Source organism: Salvelinus alpinus, chromosome 22 (assembly GCF_045679555.1).
Source record: "Salvelinus alpinus chromosome 22, SLU_Salpinus.1, whole genome shotgun sequence".
Classification (NCBI taxonomy): Eukaryota; Metazoa; Chordata; class Actinopteri; order Salmoniformes; family Salmonidae; genus Salvelinus; species Salvelinus alpinus.
In genome coordinates this window covers 6,559,375-6,582,641 of record NC_092107.1, presented here as the reverse complement: position 1 = coordinate 6,582,641, position 23,267 = coordinate 6,559,375, and the positions used below count along the sequence as shown (strand labels likewise).

The 23,267-nt window shown below is 44.7% G+C and overlaps 1 protein-coding gene across 1 annotated transcript in view; it reads left to right on the top strand.

Annotated features, from left to right (window-relative positions):
- LOC139548874 (FRAS1-related extracellular matrix protein 2-like) overlaps positions 1–23,267 on the top strand; it is a 101,007-nt gene that overhangs the window by 35,099 nt on the left and 42,641 nt on the right. The window contains exons 5-8 of the mRNA XM_071358788.1: positions 8,371–8,517; positions 11,485–11,715; positions 14,262–14,387; positions 14,626–14,877. Of these exons, the coding sequence (XP_071214889.1) occupies positions 8,371–8,517; positions 11,485–11,715; positions 14,262–14,387; positions 14,626–14,877 (756 nt within the window). The remainder of the gene's footprint in view (positions 1–8,370; positions 8,518–11,484; positions 11,716–14,261; positions 14,388–14,625; positions 14,878–23,267) is intronic.

The window sequence follows — 23,267 nt, the reverse complement described above, 5'->3', positions numbered from 1 at the left end:
CCTGGGCGTCCGGGCAAACTAGAGAGTGGAGTATTTACTCAACACTCTCCATAGTGTGTATTCATCTACCCATTGTGTAGGAGAGTTTATCCCGTGTGTTGGGAATAGCATCATCAAGTAACTGGAGCATGGAGCAGCAGACTCCCAGGACTAGACCTGGGTTCAAATATTATTTGAAAGAAATTCTAATAATGTGTCTGTGCTTGATTGAGCTTGCCTGGCACAATCGACCAATAGAAAAGTCTGAACATTTTAAATCTCGCCCATCTGACACTCCAGGCAGGCTAGAGCAAACGCTCCAAAAATGTTGAATAGAATTTGAACCCATGTCTGGCCAGGACAGGAGCAACCTTTGGTCGCACTGTATTTCCCGGCATTCCCCCGTGCCTGTTTCCCTCTAGTCTCCCCCTCCTCTCCTCTCTTTTCCCTGGGATTCAAATAAAGGAGTCCCATCTGAAATCAGATCTTTGGGAATTACTCCTCTAAAGAGAAGTGCTCCTGCCCCCCCGCTTTTTTTGTTGCACCTTGTCTAACGTTTATTGAGTGCCTTGTGCTCCTCTGCATACCAATGGTGTTAAACACTTTTCTGTTGGTAAGTGGAGTCAATAATATGGGAAGCCAGTGGAAGCCAAATAATCTCTATAATGGAGGGACAGATGTTAAGCTCAAAGAATTCTGAGAACAAAGACCTGTTTCTCTGAGCCTTAGATCAGGGTATTCAACCGGGGCTTTGAGGAGGAACTGGTTTCTCTGAGCCTTAGATCAGGGTATTCAACCGGGGCTTTGAGGAGGAACTGGTTTCTCTGAGCCTTAGATCAAGGTATTCAACCTGGGCTTTGAGGAGGAAAGGGTTTCTCTGAGCCTTAGATCAGGGTATTCAACCGGGGCTTTGAGGAGGAACTGGTTTCTCTGAGCCTTAGATCAGGGTAGTCAACCGGGGCTTTGAGGAGGAACTGGTTTCTCTGAGCCTTAGATCAGGGTATTCAACCGGGGCTTTGAGGAGGAACTGGTTTCTCTGAGCCTTAGATCAGGGTATTCAACCGGGGCTTTGAGGAGGAACTGGTTTCTCTGAGCCTTAGAACCAGGGTATTCAACCGGGGCTTTGAGGAGGAACTGGTTTCTCTGAGCCTTAGATCAGGGTATTCAACCGGGGCTTTGAGGAGGAACTGGTTTCTCTGAGCCTTAGAACCACGGTATTCAACCGGGGCTTTGAGGAGGAAAGGGTTTCTCTGAGCCTTAGATCAGGGTCTTCACCCGGGCTTTGAGGAGGAACTGGTTTCTCTGAGCCTTAGATCAGGGTCTGCACCCGGGGCTTTGAGGAGGAACTGGTTTCTCTGAGCCTTAGATCAGGGTCTGCAATTTTTAATTGCAGTACATACCTACAGTTAAGCACGGACGGAGGGGGTATACTGGCCATATTTCACAAACGCCAGAGGTGCGTTATTGCTATTATAAACTGTTTACCAATGTAATTAGAGCAGTAAAAATAACTATTTTGTCATACCCGTGGTATACGGTCTGATATACCCGTCTGTCAGCCAATCAGCATTCAGGGCTCGAACTACCCAGTTTATAATAGAAATTAGATGTCAGCTTTATTTCTTACCTCCTAATATTGAGGAAATTACACTCATTGGAGCCAATTACACTCACGCACCCGTGAAAAGGCTACCGGTGCGGCAAGTGCCGCTGGCTGCTGGTAAGTTTTGTGGGGAGGTCAATATTAATGAAAAAACGATCTACAAAATCTATTTTAAAATGTTGATTACTTCTTCATTCACCTGATGATAAGACAACATTTTGCCAACATATGAGGTCGTCACTGGGTCGCTGGTTTTCCTGGGAGGGGGTCCCTGGGCAAGAAAAGGTTTAAGACCCCTGTCTTAGATGGTTCTCATTCCCTCCCTCTCTCCCTCCCTCTATTCTCCATGTCCCTCCCTCTCTCTCGCTCACCTCTATCTCTCCCTCTCCCTCTCCCAGCTCCTATGTTAGAAGCCACCTTTGGCCTTCCTTTCAAGATCTGAAAAATGTCCCCTCAGAGTTACCGCTATCCCAAAGACCTCTTGAGTGAACAAATTGTTAAAATAGGCCAGACGCATATCCAGATTTATGTCTGATTTATTGCTGTCCTACTCCCTGAAAGCCTATGAGCCCAAGGGTTAATGAGTTAAAGCTAGTGGCTAAAGGTTAACGTCCTTTAGTCCTGCCTGTGGACAAGGGGTAAGGATATGTAGCCTTGCTTCACAATTGTCTAATAAACATCCATCTGTTATAATAGCTCTTTAATCTGAACTGGTTCAATGATAGATGTGACTCCCACCTCCTCTCTAATTTAGCCCCTATCCTCCTCCTCCTCCTCCTCTCTCATTACTGCTTATAGAGAGTTTAGTCTGATTAGGCTGCATCTCTCTCTCTTTCTCTAACTCTCTCTCCTTCAGCAGTAGGATCCTCTGTACTTCCTCTGTAATGGGAGTTTTATACAGTGTGGCGTGGTAATAAATAACAGAGAGAGATGCATGTCCGGTCCTCAGAGCTTGGCTTATGGCCCGTTGTAGTGAGAAACATGTGCTTCCCAAATGGCACCCTATTCCTTTTATATAGTGCACTACTTTTGACCAGGACTCATTACTCACTCTAGGTAAACATCTTAATGCATACAGTAGTGTAGTGTATTTTTAAACACATTGTCCCAGTCAGCCAGGGTTATTTTGCTGCCTACTCAGTGTACAGCAGCTCAGTGGGTCGAGGACTGCTGCTCCTGCCTGCCTGCCTTGCTAGGTGAGAGAAGGTGACTGAGTGGAGGAGGACCTGAGACAGACACGGGGAGAGAGAAAAGGAGCCGTTGAGCATCCAGGTCCCCAGGGTGACCAAATAAGGACCGTCTGCTGTGTGAGTGGAGACAAGAGACAAGGGCACTGAGAGAGAGAGAGAGATTGTGTGTCTGTGTGGGAGACAAGGGCACAGAGTTGGCACTGGCACCACTCAGCTTAGCCGCCTACATTCACTACCCTCCCTCACAGAGTTCTCCTGTCCATCACAACACAGCCCAGTAGAGTTACTTTTAACAGTACAATACCATGATCAAGGCTTCACGCTGACACACATTGGTATCAACAGTAAAGCTAGATTGACATGGGAGAATAGGTGAATTAACATATTTAATCTAATTTATTTTCCATTAACATGACTGTCCCTCTATAATGAGCACAGTGTGACAACATTTACATAGATCAAGAGTCTAATCTAAAGTAACTCTGGGACTGGCAACAGAGGACATTAGCTGGGTTAGGTTTTTAGTCTGGTGTATACTTTAGAAAAATGTGACTGGTGACTGCTTGTCCTTTGGCTGGGAATGAGGAGGAACATGGGAAACCAATTTAGACAGCTAACCTGTAGCTCAGCAGATTGGCCCTGGGCGGCAGTTAAAGATTAACTGAGATGTTTTTCTAGGGCCTCTTTGAAGTGTTCTTACTTCAACTCCTGCTTTTCTTAATTACTGAAAAATAACCTTATGGAAGGAAATGGACCTCTGGCTACTTGCACCAACACACCTCTATGCACCAACACACTTCAGCTGCCTAACCCAAACCGGATGATGACTGGCTCATATGATAAAGAATTATTCACTGATATTCCTGAATTATGAATGTAAAAACGTTCTGAAGGCATTGCACAGCTTTGGATTTTGCCCTCCATGTTGGCTACTTTTCCTGCCCACAAGCAGGTGATCTTGAAAGTGGTTCATGTAGAGGTAAGGTGGAGGAGGGTACCTTTGAAGCCTAGCTTGAGGTGAATGTTGTCTCCAGCGTAATGTAAATGATTAGACATCATGCCACCATGTAATGTTCACAATGAGACGTATGACCGGGGAACAGGCAGGCTGGTGTGGTATTGTACCTATACATGGTTTTAGGACGTCCCTGTGGGTAACTGACACTGAAGACAAACTGCATTCCAAATGGCACCCCTATTCCCTTTTTCAAAAGTAGAACACTATATAGGGAATAGGGTGCTATTTGAGATGCATCCTAAAGCCTTTGCTGTTACACATCTGAGACGAGAGGAGAGGAATAGTATCAGGCTAACATTAGCAACATTGTGTGAACATAGAGACGATGCCAAGCTTTCCACAATAAGATCCTAACTTTAATCCAGCATACCCAGGAAGTTAGGAAGATCCTTCTTCTCTTAACAACATTTTATTCGGTCTGAAGTCTCTTACAACAGCTGTGAGTGCTTATTAGCGTAGTTGTATAACTCTACAGGTTGTTGAAGGAGTTCTGAATGGAAACGAGGAGCTTGTAGCAGAGTTTCTGAAGTTGTCTGTGACTGCTGTGGTGGGGTAGATCCAGGTGATTCATGTGCTAGGGAATAAGTCCAGTAGCCGTCACGACTCTCCTGAGTCCTGGAAGGAAACGAGGAGCTTGTGGCAGTTTTCCATAAAGAGATGATGTCTGTGGTGGGCGAGGGCCAGGTGATTAAGACCAGTTGACTTCACTACTCAGAGATCACACACACTGTGATTACCTGTGGCATGGGTCTCGCTGCTCCCTCTAAGCCCTAGTACAAGGTAGGGAAATCTAAACACACACACCCCTCTTTTCCAGCAGAGTAATCCAGAACACACACAGGGGGAAAAGCTCTTTTCACTCCAGCAGACGTCTTACCTGCAGGAGTTATTAAAGTAGAGAGTTATTAGACTCAACTCTACTCGTAGTATGGCCTTAACCCCTGAGAATGGACAGGCTTGGGCCAGTGGCATGGATGTACTGTAGTAGCTTGGTTTACATGAATATAGTACCGAACCATCAGCAGCTAGCGATCTCTGGGTTGTAGTTCTAGGATACCTCTGTTTTCTCTATTCTGACGGAACCCATTACCGTGGAAACAATCAGACTTTGAAGATGCGCCAGAAAACTGTCAGCCCTTCAGTTAGTTCAGCCGTATCCTCATCATCTCCACTTTATTTAGCTCTACTTTCGGCATCTTCACTTTATTCTCCTTCATCTTCTATGTTAGTTCAGCCATATCTTTGTCATATTCACGTTCTTTTCTCTGTTCAGAAGACAGGTAGAGGTTCAGGCGGCAGTGAGATCTTGAGTTGGTTCATTGGTTCATAATAAAGTCATGAGGTGTTGTCTTCTTCCACAGAGTCTTGTTGACAGAATCAGATCTAATGAGTTTGGTCTCCTCTCCTCTAGTTCTGTCTTTTCCTTTTGGCCATGATGTGGTTCAGCATAGTTTACTCCATGGTTTAGGCAGTGATGTCTGAGTTGGTTCATGATAAAGTCATGAGGTGTTTTCTTCCACAGAGTCTCCTTGACAGATTCAGGAGGAGTTAATAAGTGTCTGAGTTTAGTTGTGAATGAAAAACAACCATTTCTAAGTTCTTCTTCGTCTTCTGACCTCTGCTGTGTGTTTGCTCTGCTGGCAATGGTATGACCTAGTGTTGTTCCTCTTCTGGTGTCACATGTTTTAAGTCCTATTAAAGTCCAGGTAAGGGAATGTGTGGTGCTGTTAGTCTATTAGATCACATGAAACAGCAATGAACAGGTGCAGTATAGGCCACGGTTCCACTCACTCACCATGCTACATGCCCTTCTACACACACACACACACACACACACACACACACACACACACACACACACACACACACACACACACACACACACACACACACACACACACACACACACACACACACACACACACACACACACACACACACACACACACACACACACACAATAAAACAGTAACGCCCTTGTGAATGTTTAGGTCTCACCCTCTCTTGAAAGGGAAAAAGCTACATAGCAGAGTTGTCGACTGGACATAACTGATTTACTGACCATGACAACTGGGGAAGGTTTGTCAGGGGGAAGGGCAGATTGAAGGAGAGGGGACTGGGGGGTTAGGGCCTCAGAACAATATGTGTCCCAAATGGCACCCCATTCCCTATATAGTGGACTATTTTTGACTGGGGGCACATAGGGCTTTCTGTTTTACCTGGTAATTCATTACCCACCTGGTGTCTCAGGTCTAATTTAGTCCCTGATTAGAGGGAAACCAAATGAAAAAAAGCAGTGGAACTGGCTTCGAAGTCCGTATTAGAATTTGATGTATATAGGCAATGAGAAGCCATTTGGGACTCACAATGCAGTTTCTCTTTCACTCTTTCATTCCTCCCACCTCACATCTGCCAGCTGTCCAGCTGTACTGTAGAAACACATGGGTCTGTCTCCCTCCTCTACCTTCGTCCCTCCATTCTCTTTTCTCTCTTCATCCTTCCTCTCCCTCCTCTCCCTTCATTCCTCCATCTCCTTAATTTCCCTCCTCTCCCATCATCTTTCCATCTCCCTCCTCTCCCTTCATTCCTCCCTCTCCCTCATCTCCCTTCAATTCTCCATCTCCCTGCTCTCTCCATCCTCTCTTAATTTCCCTCCTCTCCCTTCAATCCTCCATCTCCCTCCTCCCATCATCTCTCCATCACCTTCCTCTCCCATCATATCTTCATCACCTTCCTCTCCCATCATCGCTTCATCACCTTCCTCTCCCATCATCTCTTCATCTCCCTCCTCTCCCTTCATTCCTCCTTCTCCCTCCTCTCCCTTCATCTCTCCATCTCCCTTCTCTCTCTTCATCCCTCCATCTCCCTCCTCTCCCTTCATCCCTCCATCTCCCTCATCTCCCTTCATCCCTCCATCTCCCTCATCTCCCTTCAAACCTCCATCTCCCTCCTCTCCCATCATCTTTCCATCTCCCTCCTCTCCCTTCATTCCTCCCTCTCCCTCATCTCCCTTCAATTCTCCATCTCCCTGCTCTCTCCATCCTCTCTTAATTTCCCTCCTCTCCCTTCAATCCTCCATCTCCCTCCTCCCATCATCTCTCCATCGCCTTCCTCTCCCATCATATCTTCATCACCTTCCTCTCCCATCATCTCTTCATCACCTTCCTCTCCCATCATCTCTTCATCTCCCTCCTCTCCCTTCATTCTTCCTTCTCCCTCCTCTCCCTTCATCTCTCCATCTCCCTTCTCTCTCTTCATTCCTCCATCTCCCTTCATCTCTCCATCTCCCTTCTCTCTCTTCATCCCTCCATCTCCCTCCTCTCCCTTCATCCCTCCATCTCCCTCATCTCCCTTCATCCCTCCATCTCCCTCATCTCCCTTCAAACCTCCATCTCCCTCATCTCCCTTCAAACCTCCATCTCCCTCCTCTCCCTTCATCTCTCTATCTCCCTCCTGTCCCTTCATTCCTCCATCTCCTCCTCTCCCTTCATCTCTCTATCTCCATCCTCTCCCTTCATCTCTTCATCTCCCTCCTCTCCATTTTCTCCCTTCATTCCCATCATCCCTCATTTCACACTGTTTAGGCTGAGGTGCTTGGAGCCACTGTTATAAACCTGCTGTTAATGCCAATAGTATGTGTTTGTGTGCTTGCATGTGTGCGTGTGTAAGCGTCTACATGCTATGACTTGTCATTTTGTGTGTGTGTTTGATGTCTGTGTGTGGTGTTGCTCTCTCTGTGGTCAGTATGGTAACAGGCAGTGCTGCCCTCCAGGAATACAGAGCTTTGAATTCCACTTCAAACAGGACTGATAAAACAACCCTGACACACACACACACACACACACACACACACACACACACACACACACACACACACACACACACACACACACACACACACACACACACACACACACACACACACACACACACACACACACACACACAGAGAGACTAACCTTTATCTCTTAATTGCTATGAAGCCAATTAGACCTTCTACTTTATACTTCCTCCTCTGCACTGATAACTCCCACTGAATATACTGGCAGGGAGGCTGTGTGTGTTTGCTTGTTCTTGTGTGTGTGCGCATGAGCGTGTGTTTGTGCTGATACATATGCCTCCCACCAAATATAGGCAGGGAGTCTAGCTGTCCTACAGGTACCCATAATAACACCGTGAAATTACTCGAATGAAAAGATTTTGAGATAGGAACGTCCTGAAAACAAACAGCTTTTCCATTATAAATGTTTTGAAGTGCAAATAATGTGTTCAGAAGCTTAACTGCTTCTGGTGCCTTTGCTGAATGAATTCCCTCTCATGTCGATCTTAGTTTTTGTTGTTGTTGACTGTTGTTGTTTACAAAGACAAACATCCACACAGAACGACACTAGCACTTGATGTAATGTAATGTGTGAATTAAAATACAGGATTTAAAATGTTTGTGTGTGTGTGTGTGTGTTTCCTGTACTCACTGTACTGTCATTTTGGATGAAAGTGTCTGTTAGGTGGCACATAAGACACATTACGAGGTGCTCGTTTCTGAGTGTGCTGATGATTAGGTTCTGTGTGTGTGTGTTTAGGAGGCAACAGGCTGAAGAACCAGGTGTTCAGGCTGAACTGGGCCTGGGTTTCCCTGGAGAAGGAGTACTATGTGGTGGACGAGGAGGCCAAGTACCTGGAGGTGGTCCTCAAACGACGAGGATACCTGGGAGAGACATCCTTCGTCAGTGAGTCAAAAACCTTCTAATTATACTCATCATTATGCACATTGTCTGTGTCCTGAATGGCACTCTATTCCCATCAGAGTCAGGACATCCATAGACATCATCATGACATCCTTGGCTCTATCCCTCCAGGGAAGCTCCACAGCTTTTCAGCCTGTCATGTTCATGTAGCGGATGGCTGAGTTAGCATGGCCCAGTGACGTCACCTGCCCCTAGATCTAAGAGCCAACTGTCACTCATGGTCCAATCACTCCTTGTCCAATTCTCACATATTCTAAAGGAAAGGGATGTTAATGGATGTCCTGACAAAAGTAGTGCACTCTATATGCCATTTGGGACATAGCCTTGGAGATCAAATAGAAAGGTGCCATTTGGGACGCACACCAAGAATAACGGAGGGCCAATCTCTTGATCTCTTGAGCAGGGGAGGGACAGAGAACTTCAGGGTCATACAGGTCACAACCTTTCACTCCTGACTCCTCTCCTCAGGGCGGGATTTGTTATTTTAGCCAATCAGACAGGACAACCCTCTTGGGGACAGCAAGGGCTCACGGGAGAGGTTACGCAGAGTTGGTGGTCGTCAGAAAGACGCCCGCTGTCGCCGAGTTAGACGCCACTCTCTGTGAACATTGCTTAAATTTTACTGTCCTGGACTGAATAGGGAGTAAACACAGTGCAACAAAAGATGGGACAGTAAACCATAGTTTTATATCACAAAGTTTATACACAGGGTTTATAACAACAGTAAACCTTAGTTTATAACACAACCACCCTCTGGAGAGCCCTGCGGTTGCGGGCAGTGCAGTTGCCGTACCAGGCAGTGATACAGTCACCGTGTCAGTGTATACATATCCCAGTCCCCATGTTCAAAACAATCTTGAAGCATGGATTTCGATTGGTCAGACAAGCGTTGAATAGACCTTAACACGGGTACTTCCTGTTTGGGTTTCTGCCTATTGGAAGGGATGAGCAAAATGGAGTCATGATCTTATTTCCCGAAGGGAGAGCCGGTGAGGGCCTTGTAGGCATCCCGGAAGTTGGAGTAGCAGTCGAGTGTACTACAGTCAATCTGTTGATAGAACTTTGGTATCGTTTTCCTCAAATTTGCTTGATTAAAATCCCCAGCTACAATAAATGCGGTCTCAGGATATGTGGTTTCCAGTTTGCACAAAGTCCAGGGCCGTCGTGGTATCGGCTTGAGGGGGAATATACACGGCTGTGACTATAACCGAAGATAATTATCTTGGGAGGTAATATGGTTGGCATTTGATTGTGAGGTATTCTAGGTTGGGTGAACAAAAGGACTTGAGTTTCTGTATGTTATCACAATCACACTATGAGTAGTTAATCATGAAACATACAACCCCGTCTTTCTTCTTCCCGGAGAGTTCTTTATTCCTGTCTGCGTGATGTACTGAGAACCCAGCTGGCTGTGTGGACACGGACAGTATATCCGGAGAGAGCCATGATTCCTTGAAACAGAGTATGTTACAGTCCCTGATGTCTCTCTAGAAGGAGATCCTCGCCCTGAGCTCATCTACTTTATTGTTCAAAGACTGAACATTAGCGAGTAATATACTCGGAAGTGGTGGATGGTGTGCACGCTTCCAGTCGGACTAGAAGTCCTCTCCGAATACCTCTTCTCCACCGGCGGCGTCTTGGAGGAGCCTCTGGGATAAGTTCAATTGCCCTGGGGGGTACGAACAAAGGACCCAATTCGGGAAAGTTGTATTCCTGTTTGTAATGCTGGTGAGTTACCGTCGCTCTGATATACAAAAGTTATTTCCGGCTGTATATAATAACACAAAAAACTTTCTGGGCTAATAATGTAAGAAATAACACACAAAAAACAAAATACTGCAAAGTTGCTTAGGAGCTAGAAGCAGTGCTGCCATGTCTGTCGGTGCCATCTTGCCAGATGTATCCTGGCTCTGTTGAGCTCATCCATGTTATCTATGAACACATGTCAGCAAGAACTGTATGAGCCCTATGAACACGTACAGGGCCCATTTCCCTTCTCGATGCAGGCGTATCAAAGCTCACTTTCCCCTTCATTTCTTCAAAGAATGAAATGGTAATTTTGGTCCAAAACCCCAACTCATACATTTCTGCCTCCATCTGTGCACCGTTGAAACTCTTTACTCTTGTCTTTTCTCTTCCTCACTTGAATCTCTTTCTCTCTCTCGCTCTCTCTCTCTCTCTCTCTCTCTCTCTCTCTCTCTCTCTCTCTCTCTCTCTCTCTCTCTCTCTCTCTTGCTCTTTTATCTTGTCTCTCTTCTCACTCTTGCTGATCTCTCTCTTTCTCTCTGTCTCTGTTCAGAGGAAGCGTGGAAAGTATCTGCTCATGTATTTGTTTTTTTTGTTATTATTATTTATTTATTTATTTCTATTTTTGTTGGTCTAGCTCAGCCATGGGGTCTGCTTGGCTGCTATCATCTATTTACTGGGGACCTCCTGCTGGGAGCTAGCGCAGGGAGCGTGTGTGTGTAACACTTCATTGTTGTGTAGCTAGCTGAACAGCAGGAGGCCTGCCATCGTCATCAGCCCTGTGACAGCAGGTCTGATCAAACAACACTGGCACAAACTATCACCAGCCAGCTGGGCAGGCTAGACTCAGTAGGCTCGGCAGTAACAACAATGTCAATCTACCAATACTTCTACACTACCTGCATAGACAACCTTGTTTTAAGTTGATTCTGCTTTACCCACAAGATAGCTTAATTGTGTCAAGGTAATCTATCTTGAAAGGAAGCTAGCTGAAACATCACAACTTCATCTAACACTGACTGCTTCTCTGACCCATCTCTGACTGGGCTCTGTTCTCAGTTGTTGACTGGTTATTATATCTGGATGCTACCTTTTGATCTTATATTGTTGAATCCCATATTATAATAACTTTTTTATGTTTATTGCTTCTAGGTCCTAATAATTTCCTCTTCCTCCTCTCTCATCTCCTCCCTCCTCGCCCAGGCATCGGCACCAGAGATGGTACGGCGGAGAAGGATAAGGACTTCCGTGGTAAAGCCCAGAAGCAGGTCCAGTTTAACCCAGGTCAGAGCACGGCTACATGGAGGGTGAGGATCCTGCAGGATGGAGTGTACGAGCAGTCTGAGACCTTCCAGATTGTTCTATCAGAATCTGTCATGGCTGCCCTGGAGTTCCCTGACACAGCCACTGTGGAGATCCTCGACCCAGCTGATGGTATGTACTACAGGTCCATGATCCAGAGTAGCTTGTTTTAACAGTCTAAACAGTGTAGTGTTCAAATGACTAATGGTTGATAAGTCATTACTACAGGTAGGTTCTTCATCAGTCTTAGCAGAGATGGTTGGTCTGAGGTTATCTCTATGGGAGAGGCAGGGTTTTATATTAGGTGGGTGAGAACATCCAGGTCAGTGGATAACAAGACATGACCTTTCTCAGCCTCATTAGTGTGTCCCATGTTAGTGAAGCTGCTCTCTGTTAGTGAAGCTGCTCTCTGCCTCTTATCAATCCCTGGCTTGGCCCCAGAGCATAACCACAGCATGAAATCATGATGAGACTGAGAGTCAAGTTTTAGACCTGGGTTTAGCCTGCCTGCCTGAGTAAAGGGAGACAGGATACTATCATATTGGTCACATCATGGAAACCAACATGGGTGTTATACTTGGATTAAGGTTGTAAAATTCCCACATTTCCTGCTTATTCCCTCAATCCCTCCTGATTCCAGGAATCTTCCGACCGGGATTTCTGGAAAACCTGGTAATTTTGGGACGGTTCCTGTAGTTTTCCAACCCCAGGTTAGATATAGTGATCAGCAACACTGCAACAATAATCTATATGGGAAGTTGTTTTCTCCAGAAAGGTAAATAAACAAATACGGTTCAATTGGGTATGGAGAATCCCAGGGTTAGTGTCAGGTCCAGGGTATGGATGGAGAACACTAGACTGGAGCCTTCCCAGGGCTCTCATGTTGTTTACACAAGGGCTGTGTCCCAAAGGACACCATATTCCCTATTGGTCCTGATCGAAAGTAGTGCACTACATAGGGAATAGGGTGCTATTAGTGAGGTAGTTAAAGTATCTAAATACAGTTCAGACAAACAAGGTTTTTAAAAACAGCAGCTCAGCCGTTCATTCCCCTGTGATACTGTAGTTGGAAGGCTGAGGGAGGGAAGCTCCTGCATAATTTACATATAAATGATGCCTCTCCTCTCCTTCCCCCTCTGGGGTCCCTCTGTGTGAGAGGAGGAATATTCTTTCAACAACTTACATTGGTTAAAATATATGGAGGATGGTACTGTTTGTCTCACAAAACACTCTAGTCCCTTGAGGGAAAGGATAACAACTTGCAGCTATCAATATTAAGATTTTAACATTTCACACTAAAATATAATTCTGCTTCATGACCATACTATTTTAGATTTCCATGATTTCCCAGCTTCTCAGAGTATGCCTGTTTCTCAAATGGCACCCTATTCCGTTTTTAGTGCACTACTTTTGACCAGAGCCCTATGGGAATAGGGTGTCATTTGGGACTTGTCTTACAACTGACCCAGTTTCTAGCAGCTCCTTTAAATGTGAATCTCTTCAACTCAGAAGAGTTCAAGTTTAGTCAGAGAGAGAGAGGGGAGAAACTATCCACATTAAGGCCTGTCAGCTTGGAGCTTAAAGTATGTTCTGCCTTGGCAGGAGCTAGTATTAAGGGCTATAAGCTTGAAGGTTCTGCCAGCCTGAGTAGGAGATAGAACATCTAGTTGTTTAGCCACAACAGGGCTGGGCAGGGCAGGGAGCCATTGGTCCAGTGTCCTGGTCAGTCAGTAATTGGTCAGGTGTGACTGTTGGGATGTTGAGAGTTTGGGTCCTGCTGGCACCTTTTTAGCACAGACGTCCAGATTCACAATTAGAGTAAAGAATAGGTTTTAAGAAGAATAAACCTTACAGTGATAGAGATAATATTATAAACATGTCTATGTGAGGTAGGTACTTCTTAGTGTAGGCCTCTGGGATGTAACTCAGGTCTAGTAACTTAGACACAGTCATGCTATGCAGAATAAAGGAGGAGAGGAGAGATAAGGAGAGGAGAGGAAAGGACAGAACAGGGGGAGGGACTGTATAACAGACTGTAAAAAAGACCAATTGTCAACAGGTCTCTGCTTGCTAACAGAATCAAGACACGTCAGGTTTATTATCCAGGCCCACCTTTACTGTTCTTCTTCGAGTCTACAGTACAGAAGCTGGACTTTTCCTATTAACAATTCACTAAATGTATATGTATTCCCTGATTGGTCCCTGTGCGTCAACTGTCAGAGAGGCTTCTCGGTAGTTGTCTGTGCCAACCACTGATGTTAGACATCATATCCTCTGGATGGATCCTAAATGACGCCCTATTCCCAATATAGTGCCCTACTTTTAACCAGGACCTGCATAGAGCTCAGGTCAAAGGGAGTGTACTATAAAGGGAATAGGGTGCCATTTGCGACGCAGACTATGTCTTCTGATAGTCTGCCTCTGTTCACTGGGTCAACACATCCTTTATAGAACTCTGTTAAGCCCTCAGAGAGGAGCCTGGACCAGAGCACCAGCAGCAACATACTGTAACTCAGACAGAAATATTTAACGCATTGTTGTACCCTCTTCTCATCAGCATAGCTTCTGTATTAAGTACATACGCAGTGAGTAGGATGTGAGGGTTTATCTCTCTTTGTCTCCCCCCTCTGACTCTCTCCCTCTGTCTCACTCCCCTCTTTCTTTCCCTGTCCCCCCAGAGTCGACAGTGTTCATCCCGTCTGCAGTCTACCCTATAGAGGAGGACATTGGGGAGCTGCTGATCCCAGTACGCAGGAGTGGTGACATCACACAGGAACTCATGGTCATCTGCTACACACAGCAAGGTACAGTCCACACACACACACACACACACACACACACACACACACACACACACACACACACACACACACACACACACACACACACACACACACACACACACACACACACACACACACACACACACACACACACACACACACACACACCACAGCTTCAGGTAATGTCCCTGCTAGAGTCCTCTCTCCTCTCCATCTCTCCCTCTCTTCTCATCCATCTCTCCTTTCCTCTCTCCTACAGCCACAGCTACAGGGACCATCCCCACTACAGTCCTGTCCTACTCTGATTACATATCCAGACCTGAGGAACACAACAGTGTCCTGCGCTTCGATAAGGGCGAGACGGAGAAGTCCTGTCGTGTGGTGATCATAGATGACTCTCTGTATGAAGAGGAGGAGAGCTTCAACGTTACCCTCAGTATGCCCATGGGAGGCCGTCTGGGACAGGAGTACCACACTGCCAGGGTCACCATCATACCTGACCTGGACGACGGTAAGATGACCCTTCACTGTTCACCTTTGACCTTTCAAATGCTCGCCTGGAGGACAGGATAACAGTTACCAGCTGAGGAAAGTGTTAATATCACTCTTGACTAGGCATGCGTCCCAAATGGAACCCTATCCCCTACGTAGGGAGCTACTTTCGACCAGGTTAGTTCACTTTATAGGGAATAAGGTGCCATTTGGGACATTTATTACAATGGAAATGTGTTTTTTCACAACGTGAGAGTGAGAAAAAAAGATTGCTCCTGTCCTGTCACCTCTGGAAGATAATGTTAAGACAACAAGGTTAGCGGACTTTTAAACGTTGCTTATAAGCAAAGGAGACAGTTGAGATGGTGTGTAAAAAGGTACATTTACACGTGAATATTATTCCTGAAAAGTCTAGAACAGATAGATCAGGGGAAAAGGTACACAAACACACCTATACACGAAGAGTGGAAAAGAAGAACCCTCCTCAGGCAAAGTGAATTCATGACTTTACCAATAGAAGCAGGCTCCCATCTGTTGGATGTGGTTTTGTTTATGTATTGGTTAGATGAAGAGTAAACCCTAAACTTTGAATGAACTTATGAAAGAAAAAACAATTGGTATGATAAATGACGTATTGTTGCTATGCTGACTGATACAGGGAAGCATGAGGTACACAGATGATGTAGTACCAACTGAATGAAACCAATAGAGGAATAGTGGCTTGTGTGTGTATGTACATGTGTGCAATGTGCTTTGGTCCAAAGTAGTTCACTATGTAAGGAGTAGGGTGACATTTACCCTGTGTGTCTCCTCTTGCTGAAGGGAAGCCCTTATTGCAAGGCTCATATCCACATCTGATAGTCTCCTGTACCTCCTATCTAACAAACAGCCTTTGTTCAACAGCACCTCTTGACCATTGCTTTCTTGCATATCTGCCTGACTAGTTCCCTATCTATCTTCTCCCTATAGACCCTGGCTGTGTGTGTGTGTGTGTGTGTGTGTGGTTGTGTATCCTTGACATCTAAAGGAAGAACTGTGAAGGGGTGACAGGCAGGGAACAGTGGATTTGAAAATCCCTTGGTATAATCGCTGAATCTTCCATTTCAAACTTTCTGGCTGCACACACACGCACCATCAAAACGTCAGTTTGAAACAGAGCTAATTGGGTCGATGCAACTCTCCACAGCATTCCAGAACTTCGCTGCTGGAGTTTGAGTCAGAACAGTATTGGAGGAGGCCTGTAGACGGAAAGAAAACCTTGTCTATGCACATCATTAAGATACATTAAACATGGTTAGATCTACACCAGTTGGGAATCTCAAATAACACCCCTTTCCCGAAATTGTGCACTACTTTTGCCTATGTCCCAAAAGGCACCCTGTTCCCTATATAGTACACTTAATTTGCTCAGAACCCTATGGGCCCTGGTCAAAAGTAGTGCACTAAGTAGGGAATAGGGTGCCATTTTAGACACAGCCCTGGTTTGACCTACTATCTCAGACTGAGTGAGGATTCACCAGATGTTCTCTCACAGGGTGGACCATCTAGACAGGATGACTCCCCTCTTACCAAACATATCTCTCTAACAGTCCCTCTCATAAATCTGCCTTGGACAGGAAAGTAAATGATAGTTGAGCTCCACTCCCTAGTCAAGACAAGAACCATGACGTTCTGGAGGATATCAATCAAATGCGGTACATAGACTGTATGACATATTCGTCATTGTTTGAGAGCATGGTTTTGTGTTATCTCTTATTTTAAACAACCTGTTTTTTTTAGAATAGAAACACATGTATTTATTTTAAGTCTTAGATCTCCAATTCAAGTATCCCGAATACTTTGGGGCATGTATTTATGCATTCCCTGTTTAATGTCCAAATAGTTTCTCAGCCACTGAGTCCCAGACCGTAGTGACGTTCTTGGTCACATATTCCCTGTGTGTTGACTGACACTGGCAGGAAATGATGTCACATATTTCAACCTGTGGGATAGAGAGCTTAGTGAATGATAAGTGTTCCGACTGCGTTACTCAGATTGAGTTACAGGTTCTCTTGTAGCCTCCTTCGGAACAGAGGCAGGCACACTACTTCAAGAGCGTGTGTGTGTGTGTGTGTGTGTGTGTGTGTGTGTGTGTGTGTGTGTGTGTGTGTGTGTGTGTGTGTGCGTGCGCGCGCGTGCGTGCGTGCGTGCGTGCGTGCGTGCGTGCGTGGTGCGTGCGTGCGAGAGAGACCTGGCCGCCACAGGAGGAAGGGGTTACATGCTTGAGATGGCTCTCTGCTGTACAGTAGCTCCTTCCCCCTACTGTTCCTTGTTGTCAGAGTAGCTGTTGGGATGCTAAACTAAAGTTTTAACGGTTTAATAGTCTGTACTCCTGTATAACAGCCCTGTATAACAGCCTTATAATAGTCTGTAGCCCTGTATACCAGCCCTATAATAGTCTGTACTCCTGTATAACAGACCTATAATAGTCTGTAGCCCTGTATAACAGACCTATAATAGTCTGTACTCCTGTATAACAGCCCTGTATAACAGCCTTATAATAGTCTGTAGCCCTGTATACCAGCCCTATAATAGTCTGTACTCCTGTATAACAGCCCTATAATAGTCTGTAGCCCTGTATAACAGACCTATAATAGTCTGTAGCCCTGTATAACAGCCCTATAATAGTATGTAGCCCTGTATAACAGACCTATAATAGTCTGTACTCCTGTATAACAGCCCTGTATAACAGCCTTATAATAGTCTGTAGCCCTGTATAACAGACCTATAATAGTCTGTACTCCTGTATAACAGCCCTATAATAGTCTGTACTCCTGTATAACAGCCCTGTATAACAGCCCTATAATAGTCTGTACTCCTGTATAACAGCCCTATAATAGTCTGTACTCCTGTATAACAGCCCTGTATAACAGCCCTATAATAGTCTGTACTCCTGTATAACAGCCCTATAATAGTCTGTACTCCTGTATAACAGCCCTATAATAGTCTGTAGCCCTGTATAACAGACCTATAATAGTCTGTACTCCTGTATAACAGCCCTATAATAGTATGTAGCCCTGTATAACAGACCTATAATAGTCTGTACTCCTGTATAACAGCCCTGTATAACAGCCTTATAATAGTCTGTAGCCCTGTATAACAGACCTATAATAGTCTGTACTCCTGTATAACAGCCCTGTATAACAGCCTTATAATAGTCTGTAGCCCTGTATAACAGCCCTATAATAGTATGTAGCCCTGTATAACAGACCTATAATAGTCTGTACTCCTGTATAACAGCCCTATAATAGTATGTAGCCCTGTATAACAGACCTATAATAGTCTGTAGCCCTGTATAACAGACCTATAATAGTCTGTACTCCTGTATAACAGCCCTGTATAACAGCCTTATAATAGTCTGTAGCCCTGTATAACAGCCCTATAATAGTATGTAGCCCTGTATAACACCCCTATAATAGTCTGTACTCCTGTATAACAGCCTTATAATAGTCTGTAGCCCTGTATAACAGACCTATAATAGTCTGTACTCCTGTATAACAGCCCTATAATAGTCTGTACCCATGTATAACAGCCCTATAATGGTCTGTACCCCTGTATAACACCCCTATAATAGTCTGTACCCCTGTATAACAGCCCTTTTATAGTCTGTAGCCCTGTATAACAGCCCTATAATAGTCTGTAGCCCTGTATAACAGCCCTATAATAGTCTGTAGCCCTGTATAACAGACCTATAATAGTCTGTACTCCTGTATAACAGCCCTGTATAACAGCCTTATAATAGTCTGTAGCCCTGTATAACAGCCCTATAATAGTCTGTAGCCCTGTATAACAGCCCTATAATAGTCTGTAGCCCTGTATAACAGACCTATAATAGTCTGTACTCCTGTATAACAGACCTATAATAGTCTGTAGCCCTGTATAACAGACCTATAATAGTCTGTACTCCTGTATAACAGCCCTATAATAGTCTGTACCCCTGTATAACAGCCCTATAATGGTCTGTACCCCTGTATAACACCCCTATAATAGTCTGTACCCCTGTATAACAGCCCTTTTATAGTCTGTAGCCCTGTATAACAGCCCTATAATAGTCTGTAGCCCTGTTTAACAGCCCTATAATAGTCTGTAGCCCTGTTTAACAGCCCTATAATAGTCTGTAGCCCTGTATAACAGACCTATAATAGTCTGTAGCCCTGTATAACAGACCTATAATAGTCTGTACTCCTGTATAACAGCCCTATAATAGTCTGTACCCCTGTATAACAGCCCTATAATGGTCTGTACCCCTGTATAACACCCCTATAATAGTCTGTACCCCTGTATAACAGCCCTTTTATAGTCTGTAGCCCTGTATAACAGCCCTATAATAGTCTGTAGCCCTGTTTAACAGCCCTATAATAGTCTGTAGCCCTGTTTAACAGCCCTATAATAGTCTGTACCCTGTATAACAGCCCTATAATGGTCTGTACCCCTGTATAACAGCTCAAAAATAGTCTGTACCCTTGTATTACAGCTTTGTATAACAGCACTAATATAGTCTGTACCCCTGTATAACAGCCCTATAATAGTCTGTACCCCTGTTTAACAGCCCTATAATAGTCTGTACCCCTGTATAACAGCTCAAAAATAGTCTGTACCCTTGTATTACAGCTTTGTATAACAGCCCTATAATAGTCTGTAGCCCTGTTTAACAGCCCTATAATAGTCTGTAGCCCTGTATAACAGCCCTATAATAGTCTGTACCCCTGTATAACAGCCCTATAATAGTCTGTAGCCCTGTATAACAGCCCTATAATAGTCTGTAGCCCTGTATAACAGCCCTATAATAGTCTGTAGCCCTGTATAACAGCCCTATAATAGTCTGTAGCCCTGTATAACAGCCCTATAATAGTCTGTAGCCCTGTATAACAGCCCTATAATTGTCTGTAGCCCTGTATAACAGCCCTATAATAGTCTGTACCCCTGTATAACAGCCCTTTTATAGTCTGTAGCCCTTTATAACAGCCCTATAATAGTCTGTAGCCCTGTTTAACAGCCCTATAATAGTCTGTAGCCCTGTTTAACAGCCATATAATAGTCTGTAGCCCTGTATAACAGCCCTATAATGGTCTGTACCCCTGTATAACAGCTCAAAAATAGTCTGTACCCTTGTATTACAGCTTTGTATAACAGCCCTAATATAGTCTGTAGCCCTGTATAACAGCCCTATAATAGTCTGTAGCCCTGTTTAACAGCCCTATAATAGTCTGTACCCCTGTATAACAGCTCAAAAATAGTCTGTACCCTTGTATTACAGCTTTGTATAACAGCCCTAATATAGTCTGTAGCCCTGTATAACAGCCCTATAATAGTCTGTAGCCCTGTTTAACAGCCCTATAATAGTCTGTAGCCCTGTTTAACAGCCCTATAATAGTCTGTAGCCCTGTATAACAGCCCTATAATAGTCTGTACCCCTGTATAACAGCCCAATAATAGTCTGTACCCTTGTATTACAGCTTTGTATTACACCACTATAATAGGCTGTACCCCTGTATAACAGCCCTATTATAGTCTGTAGCCCTGTATAACAGCCCTATAATAGTCTGTAGCCCTGTATAACAGCCCTATAATAGTCTGTAGCCCTGTATAACAGCCCTATAATAGTCTGTAGCCTTGTATTACAGCTTTGTATTACACCACTATAATAGGCTGTACCCCTGTATAACAGCCCTATTATAGTCTGTAGCCCTGTATAACAGCCCTATAATAGTCTGTAGCCCTGTATAACAGCCCTATAATAGTCTGTAACCCTGTATAACAGCCCTATAATAGTCTGTAGCCCTGTATAACAGCCCTATAATAGTCTGTAGCCCTGTATAACAACCCCTTAATAGTCTGTACCCCTTTATAACAGCCATGGAATGTAGCTCACCTCTAATCCTTTTCAGAATGTCATAGTTTCACAGTGAAACAGGGTTCTATTCAGCAGGAAGTGTTGATGTTGTGGGGGGAGAGTTTCTAGACAATACACAGTCACTATGAACCTAAGATTCTCACACACACTCTAACACATACAATGATCTGGGGTGCATTCCGAATCACAACTTATTCCCTCCTGTAGGTACGACCTGACAGGTAATCAATCTACAGTACTGCTCTTCTCCTTCAACAGACAGGCCTTTCTACCTCTCCTCCTTAGTTTATCTAACAGAGCTCAGTCCATTCCATTATCACCTCCTCCTTTATCTATAGGCTGACATCAGCCCTGTCTCTCCAGAACTATCTCTCCATCCTTCCATCTCATCGTATCCTGGCACCTTAAACCCCCTCAGCACCTGATCCGGAATGCTCTGGGGAGGTGCCTCACTGTTTTACCTCGTGCCCTCTTTGTGTTGATCAGGTTACAGCTCCTGACGTCACCAGTGAGGGGGTTAGGCAGCTTGTCAGACAGTATCTTCAGGCTATGGTTTCCTCTCTGACTCTTTGTCTTAATCTGATTCTTGACGCCATGCAGACAGAATCAGGATTCCATTCTAAGATAACAATAAGAAGTAGGTATTTCCCCCTTTCCTACCTACCCCTTCTGTGTGTGTGTCATTCTATACATGAACCCGTATGAACCACTCCACCCAGCCAACTGATATGCAGGAGGGAGAGGATCCTGGTTGTCAGTCAGACGCCTTGTTGAGGCCCCAGGCCACGGCTCTGAGAACACGATGATGTCGAATGTCAGGACTGGGGACGTATTGGCATGTCAACTGTTGTTTTGGTTGTAAATTAACTTGAACAATGACAGTGTTCTATACCAAGACACCAACTTTAGTTCTATACATTTGGAATGATCTGTTTAAAAAAAAAAAAAAAAATTCTACAACAAATTTCTGATCCAGTCTGTAGTGTGACTGTATTAAACTGACACTGTGGTTTTTGTACCAGCATTGCCAGCACACTGCCTGTCAGTCACAAAGCATGGAGATACAGATTACACCCCGCTCTCTCTCAAACTGTGACCAAAGGGCGAGGTAGTATGTATAGCCTGGCAACGATTGTCAGTACAGTTAGCTAAACCTCATACAGGTGTGGTACCAGGCTAGTAGTGTGAGTTATCAGGTGTTTATCAGTGCCATGCCACCTAGGATGCAGAGAAAATGTGGACTATTCAGTAGGTACACAGTGACAGGTAAGAAATGCCTTTGGCCTGTAACCACCTTAAACTTTTGACCCTTCAACCCAGTTCCTCTGAGAACACTTCACGTCCGCTGAAAACCCAGTTAGCTAATCTCCTCTCAGGGCTTATAGGAAATCTGTCTCCCCTGTTTACCTTCCTACCGGCCTCTCAAACATCCTTGACCCGCTATCTAAACATTAATACACAGTTAACTCACAATGAAAAGAATAGCTGTCAAATCAGAGTTAAGAAATAAATCAATCATTGATATTACTGACTGTTGTTCTCCCAGACCATGGGTACATTCCAAATGATACCCTGTTCCCTATGGAGCCTGATCAAAAGTAGTGTACTATACATTACCAGGGATTATAAGCATGTAATCCTGCTTCCTTTCCTCCACACATGACACAGATACTCAGGCAGTACAGGCAGAGCGTGGAATCAGCCTTTCTCCCCTGTGTTTTGTACTGTAGAAGTGGTGGTCTTTTGGCATGGTACGTGCATGCATGTGTAGCACCTGTCCCTGCCAGTGAGGGTCCTTTGTCCTGCTGTGCCTCTCCAGGGTGGGCTGACCCGGTCCCATTAAAGAGTCAGGGGCCTTAGGAGGTAACTGTTTCCCCCCCTGCCTGAATTCCTCTCCCAGCCCTTCCACTTCCAAAGAGAAGAGGATGTACATTAGAGCTGGATATTCAGGAGATGCAGCCAGTGTCTCTTCTAACCAAACACAACCAGAGATACAACCCAACTAAAACGGTATTATAGGTACCGTGTGTAGACTGTATATGATCTCAATCATTAAAGGGCAACTCAGGTACTTGAAGTCGGCTGCTTTTCACTTTTTATTGCCAGGAATATGATCGCTCATGGAGTACACACACCTGGTTTGTTTCCCAGGTTTAAAACGCTGATCTGAAACAGAACAACATTTCACTCAGGCCCCCAAGGACCGGAGCTGCCTTTCCCTGCCTGATTATAATCATTATTTACTAGAATCATGTGTTTAACAGACGGGTGGCAGGTTAGATTGGAATACAGAAATTATACTCTGACCTACTGTAGAGCTTGCTGAACATGCAGTCTAGCCCTGTAGGTGTAATTGTAACACTACAGTTAACACTATAGTTAACACTACGCTACCTCTTCCTAAAATGCTGCAGCACATCTGTTGCTATCAGTGTGACCTGGAATCCAGGTGAGTCCAGATGGGTCCAGGGAGGTAATCACAGGGTGTAGGGTCAACCCACTACTCTGTTCTCCTC